The following is a 12,080-nucleotide window of genomic DNA, read 5'->3' on the forward strand; positions in this document are numbered from 1 at the left end:
TGCAGGGGTGAATGGAATGATTAGAAGACGACTGGCGTTTCTCGACAAAGAGCGCTTCAACGGGTCCTTGATATGTTTTCATTCTTTTAAATAAAGAGAAGACGTTTTAAAGGATGGTGATTGCAATTTTCTTTGTATTTCATATATGATGCAGGCTGTTGTCAACCTCTCTTCTTGTATCTGCCAATAACAGTCACCTTTGGAGAAGGATTTTCACAACCTTACACTTACCTTGTTATATTTTGTACCGTCTGTTTCTCCAGGCCAACACCTCATCACAGCCATCGCAGACTCTCTGTATGGATTTAAGACCACCTCATGGTAAGGAAGACATTTCTCTAATTATCTTTATTTCACTTCTTGCATTTCTGACATTAAATGTTTCACTTCTATGCAATTGTTACCAACTTCTGTTAAGTGCACACACTAAGCAGCCCTTAGTTCAGAGGGCTATGTACTACATCAGCCTACTCAGTTGGCTCCAATGAAAAGGCACGCTGATGGGGCTGATCGGCTGAGGTATGGACGGATGCGGCTCCTCCACAAGGGTTCCGTTCACATGCAGCCGATTTGTTGCAGAAATTTCAGTGACTAAAAATCCATTCTGCACATTGGAATTGAATTGTTTCTGCAGCAAGTGCAGGGTTTTTTTGCAATCTCCATTCCAATTCATGAGACTGGCACAGAAATGTCTGAAACAAGTCTGCCATGTGTGAAAATACATCTAGCTAGCTGAGTCATTCATTAAAGCGCCCCTCCACTCCGGCACTGAAAAGTGACCATATCGTCCTCCTATATAGTCACTTTTCCTGGTGCCCCCCAGTTATCTCACCCTGCCTCCTTTGCTCAGATTGACTCTCCGTTGCTCCTGCTCCTGTGGTGGCCACTATGTGGTAGGCCTGCTTTAGACTTATCACTGTGCTCCCCATCTTACTGTGGCGGCCATCATTAAAGTTGGAGAAACGGAAGGAGGCAAACAGAGGGGAATAGTAATCTGTATTTAAAGTGGTTGTCTCAGATAAGAAAAAAATATCTGGTTTTGTTTTTACTTAATTTAAACAAACAATGTTCTTTTTGCTTATGGACTCATTTTGGTATTACAGTTTACTTAAAGGCGTTGTCTATGTTTATTACGAAATTCTGCATTCATTTTATGAGACTGCAGACTTGGAAATCCGCACAGTGTGCATTGTCAAGATTCTCCGGTGGTGGCACCAAGACCGAGCGGTCATGTGACCGCAAGTATTCGATTTGCATTGTTCCGGCCACATTCCGACTAGAGGTGCGCGGGCTTTATCAATACAATTGAATTGAGCAAGGTCGCATACGTTAAGTTGGAATATGGCTGGGAGCATGCATATCGCATACTTATGGATACACTCTTTCTCACCGCAGGCACCAGAAAATCCTCACAGCATGCGTTGTGCGCAATGTGAGGATTCACACAAGTCTGCAGTCACATTACTGTAGTGTGACTGCAGACTTTCTTGATAAACCTGGACCACCCCTTTATGTAAAGGAGCAGCTGCCATACCATACGCAACCAATCGGCAAGACTGACACTGTTTAAAAACAAAACAGACCCTATTTTAAATCTCGGCCAATCCTTGGCCATAATGATAGATGCACATTAAAGTATATGTATCTAGGCAAGCAAAGGTGATGGGCAATACTGGTTCTATAAACTAAAGCGTCCCCCCTATTTTTGCAGCTGTGGTGAGGATCTTACCTGTGTTTTGGCTCTCGGTGTTCAGTTCTTTGATGCTAATGGCCTTAGTGATGGCACAGGGAGTAGAATAGTCACCCGTTCTGTATGGCATTAATATAACTTTGAGCACAAGATTCAAGTTTCTTAAATTAGAGTTAATTTACCAACATTTCCTCAAATTCCAGGGAGCTGGGACGACAGCGCTGTTCTATTGAACTGGACACGTCAACCATGACAAACCAACAGATTGAAGCTGTAGAACAGCTGGTAAACCAAAAGATCCGCCAGCGTGTGCCCGTCGTTGTGAGAGTGATTACTACCGACGATGAAGAATTCAACCAAGTAAGCGTGCAGATCCACCAACATACTGAATGTGTGGGACTTCATCTATAATACACGCTCATGTGATGGGGACTTTATGATTCATATTCAGTTATATAGAAATGTGTCTGTACTTCTATCTTGCTCCATTCTTAGGTCAGAAGTCGAGGTTTACCTGATGACCATGCTGGGCCGGTGAGAATAATCGACATAGAAGGAGTTGATGCTAATATGTGCTGTGGGACCCACGTAGCTAATCTGAGTGACCTCCAGGTAAGAGAAATTAATAATTAATATACAGGACTTCCGTAAGGCTGTGCAACATGTACCCTCCATAGATGAGCTATCTTTTGTGCCCGTTATTATTATATCCTTGATGCATCTTCTAGAACAATGTTTCTTAGCACATCTAAGCATAGTCCCCCTTAGTTGAAGAAATTTTAATCAATTACCCCCAAAACTATGATCCCTACTAGTTTTAATGAAGGTGTCTTATCTTCATTAATGGGCAGAATTGCAAACTGCATGTATTAACCTGCAACTTTGAAATGTACAACTTTTTAAAAATCCTCTTTATTCTCAAGAACAGAAGGATTTTTAATTTTAGAGTTTACAGCTCGTTGTTTAAGTTACCGACCACCCTGATGTCCCAGAGTGACCGGTTACCTAGGCAAGGAACGCTTTCTAGTTCTATGGTTTAGAGCCTGCAACCTCTGCTCTGAAGTTGGCCAGATCCAACCAGCCTTGGTCCCTGTGCACTACTTCCATGCTGCAAAAGCTTCCTCTACTAGGATCCTGTGAGAGCACTCAGTTCAGACCAGCAGTGTTAGTAACCATGTTGCTGGTCTGAACTGTCAATGTTTAGGAGTGCACCGCCCCTGAAAAAGGAAGCTGGGGAGCATAGAAGCGGTGCACTTCTGGAGAATGAAGATGAGAGAGACCCCTTAAAGGGAACATGTCTTGTCCCCAAACGCTAATAACCTGCAGATGTTGGGTTAATCTGGAGGTTAATAGTGTTCTAAAGCCATGTTACCGCTTCACTGAAAGCCGGGCGTCTCTGAGGAATTGAACATAGAGGCGCGGCTATTGTTACCGCTCAGTATAAAGTGAGAGGTGGCTGCAACCATGCCCTGATACTAACTGACAGCCGGCTCTACAGTACATTAGTGCAGAGCCAGCTGTCAGTTCCGAGGCGTGGTTACAGCCGCTGCTCACTATGTACTGAGCGGTGACTTAAGCTGCACAAGCCATGCCTCTTTGACTGAAAGCTGGAGGCTGAATAAAGTTAATTTCCTCCTGGAAGCCAGGCTTTCCGTGCAGTGGCTGCACAGCTCTTGTTGAGGGAGGGCAATAACCCTTCACGGTTGACCAAGTGAGTGTCAAATTATTATGTTGATTGCAATCCACAGAAAACCAAACGGAGGCAGTGCTCTGTATGGGAGGATTCAAAGAATCTCTGATCCCGTTTATTTTGCTTAGCATTTTATATTGTTTTGAGTTTATTAATGTCCAATCACTTACAGCCATACTACAGTACTACAGGCTTGAGCCAATGTTAGTGCAATTATTACGGAAACACATATATGGTCATATTATCATCGTTAGTTCGAAGCACGATGGAAATTTACAAGGTCAATCCTGGCCTAGACTAGTTAGATAACAGGAGCGGGGTGTCTGACAAAATGTTCTTGTGAGAAAAAGTTAGTGTGAGAAAGCACCATGTAAAGCATAAGAAAAGAAGGAAAGAAGTATGTTATTCAAGGAGTGATAATAACATGATTTTGAAACAAGCAGACAAAATGGAGTTGCTATAGCATGAATATCAATATGTCCTTTACACTCTCAGACCACTCCTGCTGGGGGTTCAGCTGACGTCACGTCGACAGAGCGGCAGCTTCTTTTCTGCCCTGCTCTGTCGACGGGGCGTGACTTCCGATGTCAGTCTGACAGTTGGTTCCCCAGTTAGAAAGAAAATTGCCAGCTCACCTGTAGCGGTTTAGAGGTTCGGAGCACGGAAGTTCGTCCCTGACCAGACGTGAAACATTCAAGAAGAAGAAAAGGGGGTATAGAAGCTCCATTAAAAAATGTGACTTTATTTATATACCATTAAAATAGACGTATCCCCAAATAGGCAAAGGAGAAAGGGGCGGCAGGTGGTGCAACGCGTTTTGAACGCAGTATAAGCTTCCTTTTTTAAAGCTCGGCTTTGAAAAGACGGCCCCCTTTTATCATTGCCTCCTGTTAGTAGCAGCCGCTCACAACACTGATACACCCAGAAGTATAGAGAGCGGCTTCAGAGAGGAGGAGAGGATCAGTTCCGTGCTCCTCATGTCTTCTCCTATTCTGTAATGCACGGAACTGATCCTCTCTGAATCCACTCACTACTCATCACGTTCATGAAGAGTCATATTCTACTGATATGTGACAGATTGGTAAATGTTAATATGTCCTTTGTAACTCCCACAGGTCATTAAGATTTTAGGAACCGAAAAAGGAAAGAAGAACAAGACTAATTTAATATTCATTGCAGGAGAGAGGGTCCTGAAGTACGCTGGCCGGAGCTACAGCGTGGAGAAGTCTCTGACATCCCTATTAAAGTAAGGGCTATGATGTGCCTGATATATCGTATTGTGCAGGGGTTATCCTGACTGCCGCTAGGGATAGGGACTGGTGTGAAAGTGTGTGTGTGTGCATGAGGGGGATTACATATTCATTCCATGGGACCGAGCTGCAGTACCAGGGACATGGAATGTATGGGCAAGGTCATCATCATCATGGTCACCCACCATTAAAGGGGTTGTCCGGGGAAAACCAGATATCATCTATCCACAGGATATGTGATGCCTTATTGATCAGGGGGTCCGACTTCTGGGATCCATGCCGATTGGCTGAGTAGGTCACTTTTATCCTCAATAGAAGAAAGTGGTGGTGTGCATGCTCTGCTGCTGCTCCATTCATTCCCTATAGGGCTGCCAAGTGCTGGTTGTGGCTTTTACTGGCAGGCCTAGAGGGAATGAATGGAGCAGCTTTCAAGCATGTGCACTGTATTCTAATAGGCAGAATGGGGAATTTTTATCCCTATTGGTGAGGGGCTCGGTGATCTGACCTTCGATATCTTTCCCAAACAATTACTAAATAGTGAAAGTACCTGTCATTAGAGAAAACTTCACTCTAAGGCTATGTTCATGTTGCGTTTTAGCCTTGGGTCAGTGGCTCTGTTGGGATTTGCATCTGAAGCCCCTGGAAAATGGGATTCGGGTGTTTGCTCTGACTGGGTCATTGAATGTAAGGATGCAGATGGAGTCACTGGTCTTTCTGTTGGTCATAATTTTCAGCCATGTGACCTTATGGGAGGCCGGTTGCAAGACGCAGTCAGACACCTCTTGGAGCTCTCATCAAGTAGGTTGGATACGGCCAAAAATGATGTCCAGCAGAGCACACAGTGACTCAGTCTGCGTCATTACATTCAATCGTCTGGTCAGCGTAAATGGTCAAATCCCTTTTTCCAGGGCTTCAGACATAAGCCCCAACAGAGCCACTGCCCCTAGGCTAAAACGCAATCTGAACATAGCCTAAGGGATTGTTTTTTTTTGTGTCTCGCTTTACAGCTCAGATACAGTTCATCACTTTTTCAGTCTGCCTCATTTTCCATATTGTCTGTGCCCGTATTGCCCTCACCGTCTCGTACTACAATACATATGATGTTAATGATCGTCTGTGTAAATCTGACAGTCTTATTTTTTATTATCTTGATGGTTTGCACGTCTTCACACACTACATTGCTGTTGTCAGGAATGGTCCTGAGGAGCACATTGAAGCTGTGGAGAAACTGCAGAAATCTGTGAAAGCTCTCCAGAAGGTACAGACATGGTGGGCTTTTGCCAAACTATATTACAATATATTAAGTTCTGATCACTAACGTTCCTTTACACCCATGGTAGAAGAAAATGAAATGATCCATGGTAAGATGTGACACATGATAAATATATATGATGGCAGTATGGGTGATACTTTGCTGTGCCCAGGGTGTGAGCATTTGGTGGCAGCACCAGTTCTACATCATTGATAATAGAAGGTTGCTTACTTATTTAATTAAAACCTCCAAGGGTTTCTGTGAAACCAAATTCTTATAGATTTCAGCAAACCCTGTTTAGGGTCCAGTCCCATGTGGGAGATATGTTGCAGAAATTTGAGAACTTGGGTTAATTTATTTCAGTGGGGCTGTGTCTGGAGCAGGTGCGTACATTTTTGCAAGCCCTATTCCAATAAGCGGGGAGACGCAAAAATTACTGCAAAAAATCGGATGTGAAAAGATGGCTCTTCCAGTAAATACTTCTATTCCCTGTGAAAAAACAGTACTGAACCGTCTTTTATTGGAACTCTTTACTTGTGCCCTACTCTGTTATTCCTCCTGGAAATGTATGAATTTCTTGACAACTGGGCACTACCATTTTCTCTGTCTTCTAAGTTTCACACTGCCCAAACAGAGCTGGCAGTGTCAGTGTGGAGCACACCCTATTGAAGAGGGGAGTGCTAACACCCAATTTATTCCTACATTTCCAGGAGGAATCGCATAGGAATGGGGCATGGAGATTTTCTGTAATGACTTTGGTTATGACTGTGTGGACATTAGATATTCATATGAAGTTTATTTTGTCTTACAGAATAATCTAACTTTACTGAGAGATCTTGCTGTCCTTACAGCCCAGAGCTTTAAAAACTGCCCAGACCGAGGCAAACTCTTTTCTTTACACAGGTGAGTGAAGTCTTAACTGTGCCCCTTTTTTATTCTGCCTCCCCCTCTTTATTCTGCCTTCCTCTCCCTCTTTATTCTGCCTTCCTCCCCCTCTTTATTCTGCCTTCCTCCCCCTCTTTATTCTGCCCCCCTCCCCCTCTTTATTCTGCCCCTTTTTTTATTCTGCCTCCCCCCTCTTTATTGTGCCTCTCCCCCCTCTTTATTGTGCCTCTCCCCCCTCTTTATTGTGCCTCTCCCCCCTCTTTATTGTGCCTCTCCCCCCTCTTTATTGTGCGTCCCCCTCCCTCTTTATTGTGCCCCTCCCTCTTTATTGTGCCTTCCCCTCCCTCTTTATTGTGCCTTCCCCTCTCTCTTTATTGTGCCTTCCCCTCCCTCTTTATTCTGCCCTTTTTTTATTCTGCCTCCCTTTTCTTTATTGTGCTTTCCCCCTCTCTTTATTGTGCCTTCCCCTCCCTCTTTATTCTGCCCCCCTTTTTAATCTGCCCCCCCTCTTTATTCTGCCTCTCCCCCTTTTTTATTGTGCCTCTCCTCCCTCTTTATTCTGCCCCCCCTCTTTATTCTGCCCCTTTTTTATTGTGCCTCTCCCCCCTCTTTATTGTGCATCCCCCTCCCTCTTTATTGTGCTTTCCCTCCCTCTTTATTGTGCTTTCCCTCCCTCTTTATTGTGCTTTCCCTCCCTCTTTATTGTGCTTTCCCTCCCTCTTAATTGTGCCTTCCCCTCCCTCTTTATTGTGCCTTCCCCTCCCTCTTTATTCTGCCCTTTTTTTATCCTGCCTCCCTTTTCTTTATTGTGCTTTCCCCCTCTCTTTATTGTGCCTTCCCCTCCCTCTTTATTCTGCCCCCCCTCTTTAATCTGCCCCCCCTCTTTATTCTGCCTCTCCCCCTTCTTTATTGCGCCTCTCCTCCCTCTTTATTCTGCCCCCCTCTTTATTCTGCCCCTTTTTTATTGTGCCTCTCCTCCCTCTTTATTGCGCCTCTCCTCCCTCTTTATTGTGCCCCCCCTCTTTATTCTCCCCCTTCTTTATTGCGCCTCTCCCCCTTCTTTATTGCGCCTCTCCTCCCTCTTTATTGTGCCTCTCCCCTTCTTTATTGTGCCTCTCCTCCCTCTTTATTGCGCCTCTCCTCCCTCTTTATTCTGCCCCCCCTCTTTATTCTCCCCCTTCTTTATTGTGCCTCTCCCCCTTCTTTATTGCCTCTCCTCCCTCTTTATTGCGCCTCTCCTCCCTCTTTATTGCGCCCCCCTCTTTATTTACATTGGCTTGGCTGGACTGTAGGATTTGCTGCATGCTCCTGAAGCTGTCAGACATGTAGCAGTCTAGAGTACACAGGCGTTAATCTGGTGATTTGGGCTGGGGAACAGCTAAGAGGTGTGGTGTTTAGTAAATGTGTGGGTCTTTACAATCCTTGTCCTGTCACAGTCTGGGCAAAGGGGGGAGGCTCCTCCTGCAGACAGTAGTTTTACAGTCACGCACAGACCAGTGAGGAGGAGATGGGCATGGCTCCTGAGACCCACAAAGAAATATTAATTGTAATATGAGACAAAATTGGAGAAATGAAGAGGAGGGGATAAGGGAGGAATTGATGGATATTTTTGAAAAGTAACTAACATTGATTTGTCATTATTGTGTCCAGGATGAAAGTTCATCACCCTGATCATATTCTTGAGCAGGAAAGACGTCAAAACGCCTAGTGATACCAATTACAAACTTTTATAACTTTCCATGCTAGATGCGATAATGTAAAAAAAAAAGAAAGTTCAGTTACTCTTTACCTGTTGTATATTTGTAAGCTTTTGGAAAGCACCTGTCCCTGTACTAGTCACAGGTTAATAAAGGGGAACTCCAGGAAGATAAAAAAGGTTTCACATAAAAACAATAAAGCTGGCGTCCATGGCGCTGTTTCCAATCATCATAGTTTCTGTTAATTAGTGTGATTCCGGATCTCCTCCTCGCTGCTGCTCCAGTCTTTGGTGACGTTGCGTCACAGATCAGGTGCGTGGCCTCCTCCTGGCGTCTAGTGATAGCTGGCCCTCTGAGAACAGCTTCTTCTATACTGTCTGAGATCGTAAGTGCAGGGGGCGGACACTGCACTTCCATTTTTCCTGCCTCTCTCATGATTTCACCCCCGGCCTCCGGTCTCGGATAAAGATGTTACTCTACTCTGTGACCTACCTTCCCTGCCCGAGATTCTGTGCAGTAATCTGATGACGTTGAGAAAGCTGGACTATCGACCTGCGCCCCCTCTGACCAGACAACCCCAGGGAATGACGATGCCTGCGCAGAATCTGAATCTGAGGACTGCAAGACTTGTAATAAATCATCAATTTATTAGCTAATTTAATTTTTTTTAAATATATCAGGTACACAACAAGTGATATTATAAAAAATATTGAAGAAAAAAAAAGGTGATGTAGACTACCCGTATAGTGAGGGGAAATGTACAGACCCGTAAAGAACTTTGACAGAACAGTAATGGACCTTTTGACAAGTATCTCTTATATAGTACATAGTGCAAATATAACATACATCAAGAAAACTAGATTATCACAAGAATCCCTACTATGCAGGCTGCCCCACCTTCGTGTGACGCGTGTTTCGCATTTACTGCTTCATCCAGGGGTCTTGTGAAAATACAGTCACAAGCATCTGCATTGCCATCTGTAGATAGTAAAAATATCTATCACTGTTACCAGGCTACTGCTACGACATAATGTAGGTAGGCAATTCATTAATATGTATTCCTATTCTTAAAGGGGTTGTCCCCTTTCAGTTAATGTTTGTGCCTAGGCGCAGTTTGGTACAAATTAAAGTAAAATGTGCTCTACTCACCTATCCCCAGGTCCACTGGCAAGTCTCTGCCGCTGTTCCCGGTTTCTGGCATTGGTTGTGGTTCCAATGTCACCTTAACAGCACAGCAGCCTATCATTGAGCTCACTAATTGGCTGTTGATGTGACGTCAGCCAATGGAAAAGACTGGGAGAAGTGGTGGACACTAGCCAGTAGGACCCGGGGAAATTAAGTACAGCACAGTTTTAATATATACCAAACCGTGCCCAGGGATGAACGTTAACTGAAAGGGGACCGCCCCTTTAAGTTTTGTGTTTTTTAACTTGTAACACTGGCTTGATAATATTGAATTTATTTCATTTTTTGAACAGAAAAGAGGGAGATAACGAGTTTATGAATATTATCGCAAATGAAATTGGCACAGAGGTGAGTAAAATTCCCTTAAAGGAAACCTGTCGACAGGATTTATACCAATAAACTGCTCCCACCACTGCTTGTAACCTAAAAAGGTATTAGTAATGACACACACTCGCACAAACATAATGACATATATACAAACGCACACACATAATGACATATATACACACACACACATTATTAATGACCTATATACACACATATATAATGACCTATATACACACACATATATATATACACACACGACAGTTGCATCGCCTCATTCTGAACTGTCTAGGTGTCCTGGTGATTCAACGCTGTGCCAGCACATATTTGCTCTTGCGTGGGCAGAGTAATCTGTGTTTCTCACTGCATGCGCAGCAATTTTATCATTAGAAAATAAAATTATTGGCCTTTTTAATGAGTGTCCACTTAAAAAATCAAGTTTAAGTATCCATCGCCACCAGTATTTTGCTTTTTCTTGGCGTTGCTTGTGTCTGGAGCAATTCCACAACATTGTTCCTCACTTGCATGAAGCCATAAAATAACCACAATCACAACTTAATGAAAAAAGTGACAACCACTCCATACTGCCCACATCTCCTCTGGATGTTGGGAAGGATTGTATCATTCTTTGTTAGTATTTGTATGCTTTTCCTGTTATAATGAGTCATTTGTGTTGATTTCATTTCAAAATTCAGGCTGTTGTCTCTTAAAGGGGTTTTCCAGGACTTTTAATATTTTTGCACATGGGGCTAAAATTAACAGGCAGGTGGTTGCTAACTACCTGCCTGTTCTGCCCAGGGGTGATCTCTGTCAACTCAGTCAGCAATTATGCTGTTTAACTTCACTCCTCAACAACAGAGCAGCTCTTCCTCTTCTGGTCAGCTCTGTCTGTGGGTCATCTCTGCTGACGTCATGCTGATTGTTAGCCGGCTCCCTTCAGTTAGGCAGCGGGGAGCTGACTGACAATCTGCATGACATCAGCAGTCACACCCTGTCAACAGAGCAGAAGAGAAACTGCTGCTGTGTCGACGTGTCAGCAAAAGCCACAGAATCACCTGCAGTAGAGGTCCATGACCGCTCTGAGCTGACAGAAATCATCCTCGGGCAGAACAGTCAGGTAGTTAGTCTTAACATCATTTGCAAAGATATTAAAAGTCCCCTTTAAGTTGTTAATAAGGAATTTTCCTTCCTCCTTGAGGGCACATTGGCAATTTTCTGTTAAAGGGATCAAAGCCACCCTATTATACATAGATGCTGACCTTGCTATCAGCTGATCACTGTGGGTGATGTATGGACCGGCCTGGTCTAACCATTAAAGATAAGCATAACAATTCACACTAATCTTCGATATTTGGAAGCAGCTGGACCAGGGTAGTGTGAACGTCCTTGGCCACTGAACAGTTGCCGGCACCCTGGGTGCCTCTGCCAATTACTAGACTCCACAACGTTATTGCATTAGGCTTAGTCAGTAGGCCCCACATAGTGTCATGATGTGCGTCACAATGTGATGTCGCAGAGGCCAAGTAATCACAGGTAACCCTGGACTCTCATCTCTCCTTCAAACCACATATCCAAGCCCTTTCTACTTCCTGCCGACTCCAACTCAAAAATATTTCCCGGATCCATACATTCCTTAATCAAGAATCTGCAAAAACCCTAGTCCATGCCCTCATCTCATGCCTCGGCTACTGCAACCTCCTGCTCTGTGGTCTCCCCTTTAACACTCTCGCACCCCTCCAATTTATTCAAAATTCTGCTGCCCGACTAATCCACCTGCCCCCCCCGCTATTCCCCGGCCTCTCCTCTGTCAATCCCTTCACTGGTTCCCCATTGCCCAGAGACTCCAGTTCAAAACATTAACCATGGCATACAAAGCCATCCATTACCTGTCTCATCCATACATCTGTGACCCAGTCTCCCGGTACTTACCTGCACGCAGCCTCCAATCCTCACAAGATCTCCTGCTCTACTCCCCTCTTATCTCCTCTTCCCACAATTACATACAAGATTTCTCCCGTGTATCCCCCTTACTCTGAAACTCTCTACCCCAACATATCAGACTCTCTCCTAAAAGAAACCTGAATACTCACCTCTTCCGACAAGCCTA

At 44.2% G+C, this 12,080-nt stretch overlaps 1 protein-coding gene across 2 annotated transcripts in view; it reads left to right on the forward strand.

Moving 5' to 3' along the window:
- The window catches only part of LOC141272677 (alanyl-tRNA editing protein Aarsd1-B-like), a 65,183-nt gene that overhangs the window by 46,016 nt on the left and 7,087 nt on the right, over nucleotides 1-12,080 (forward strand). For both annotated transcript variants that reach the window (XM_073683636.1, XM_073683634.1), the window contains 7 exons: nucleotides 264-321; nucleotides 1,894-2,050; nucleotides 2,186-2,302; nucleotides 4,496-4,626; nucleotides 5,822-5,888; nucleotides 6,694-6,785; nucleotides 9,943-9,997. In XM_073683636.1, the coding sequence (XP_073539737.1) occupies nucleotides 264-321; nucleotides 1,894-2,050; nucleotides 2,186-2,302; nucleotides 4,496-4,626; nucleotides 5,822-5,888; nucleotides 6,694-6,785; nucleotides 9,943-9,997 (677 nt within the window). The remainder of the gene's footprint in view (nucleotides 1-263; nucleotides 322-1,893; nucleotides 2,051-2,185; nucleotides 2,303-4,495; nucleotides 4,627-5,821; nucleotides 5,889-6,693; nucleotides 6,786-9,942; nucleotides 9,998-12,080) is intronic.

Source organism: Phyllobates terribilis, unplaced genomic scaffold (genome assembly GCF_046119375.1).
Source record: "Phyllobates terribilis strain yellow unplaced genomic scaffold, ASM4611937v1 Scaffold_5__5_contigs__length_657084704, whole genome shotgun sequence".
NCBI lineage: Eukaryota > Metazoa > Chordata > Amphibia > Anura > Dendrobatidae > Phyllobates > Phyllobates terribilis.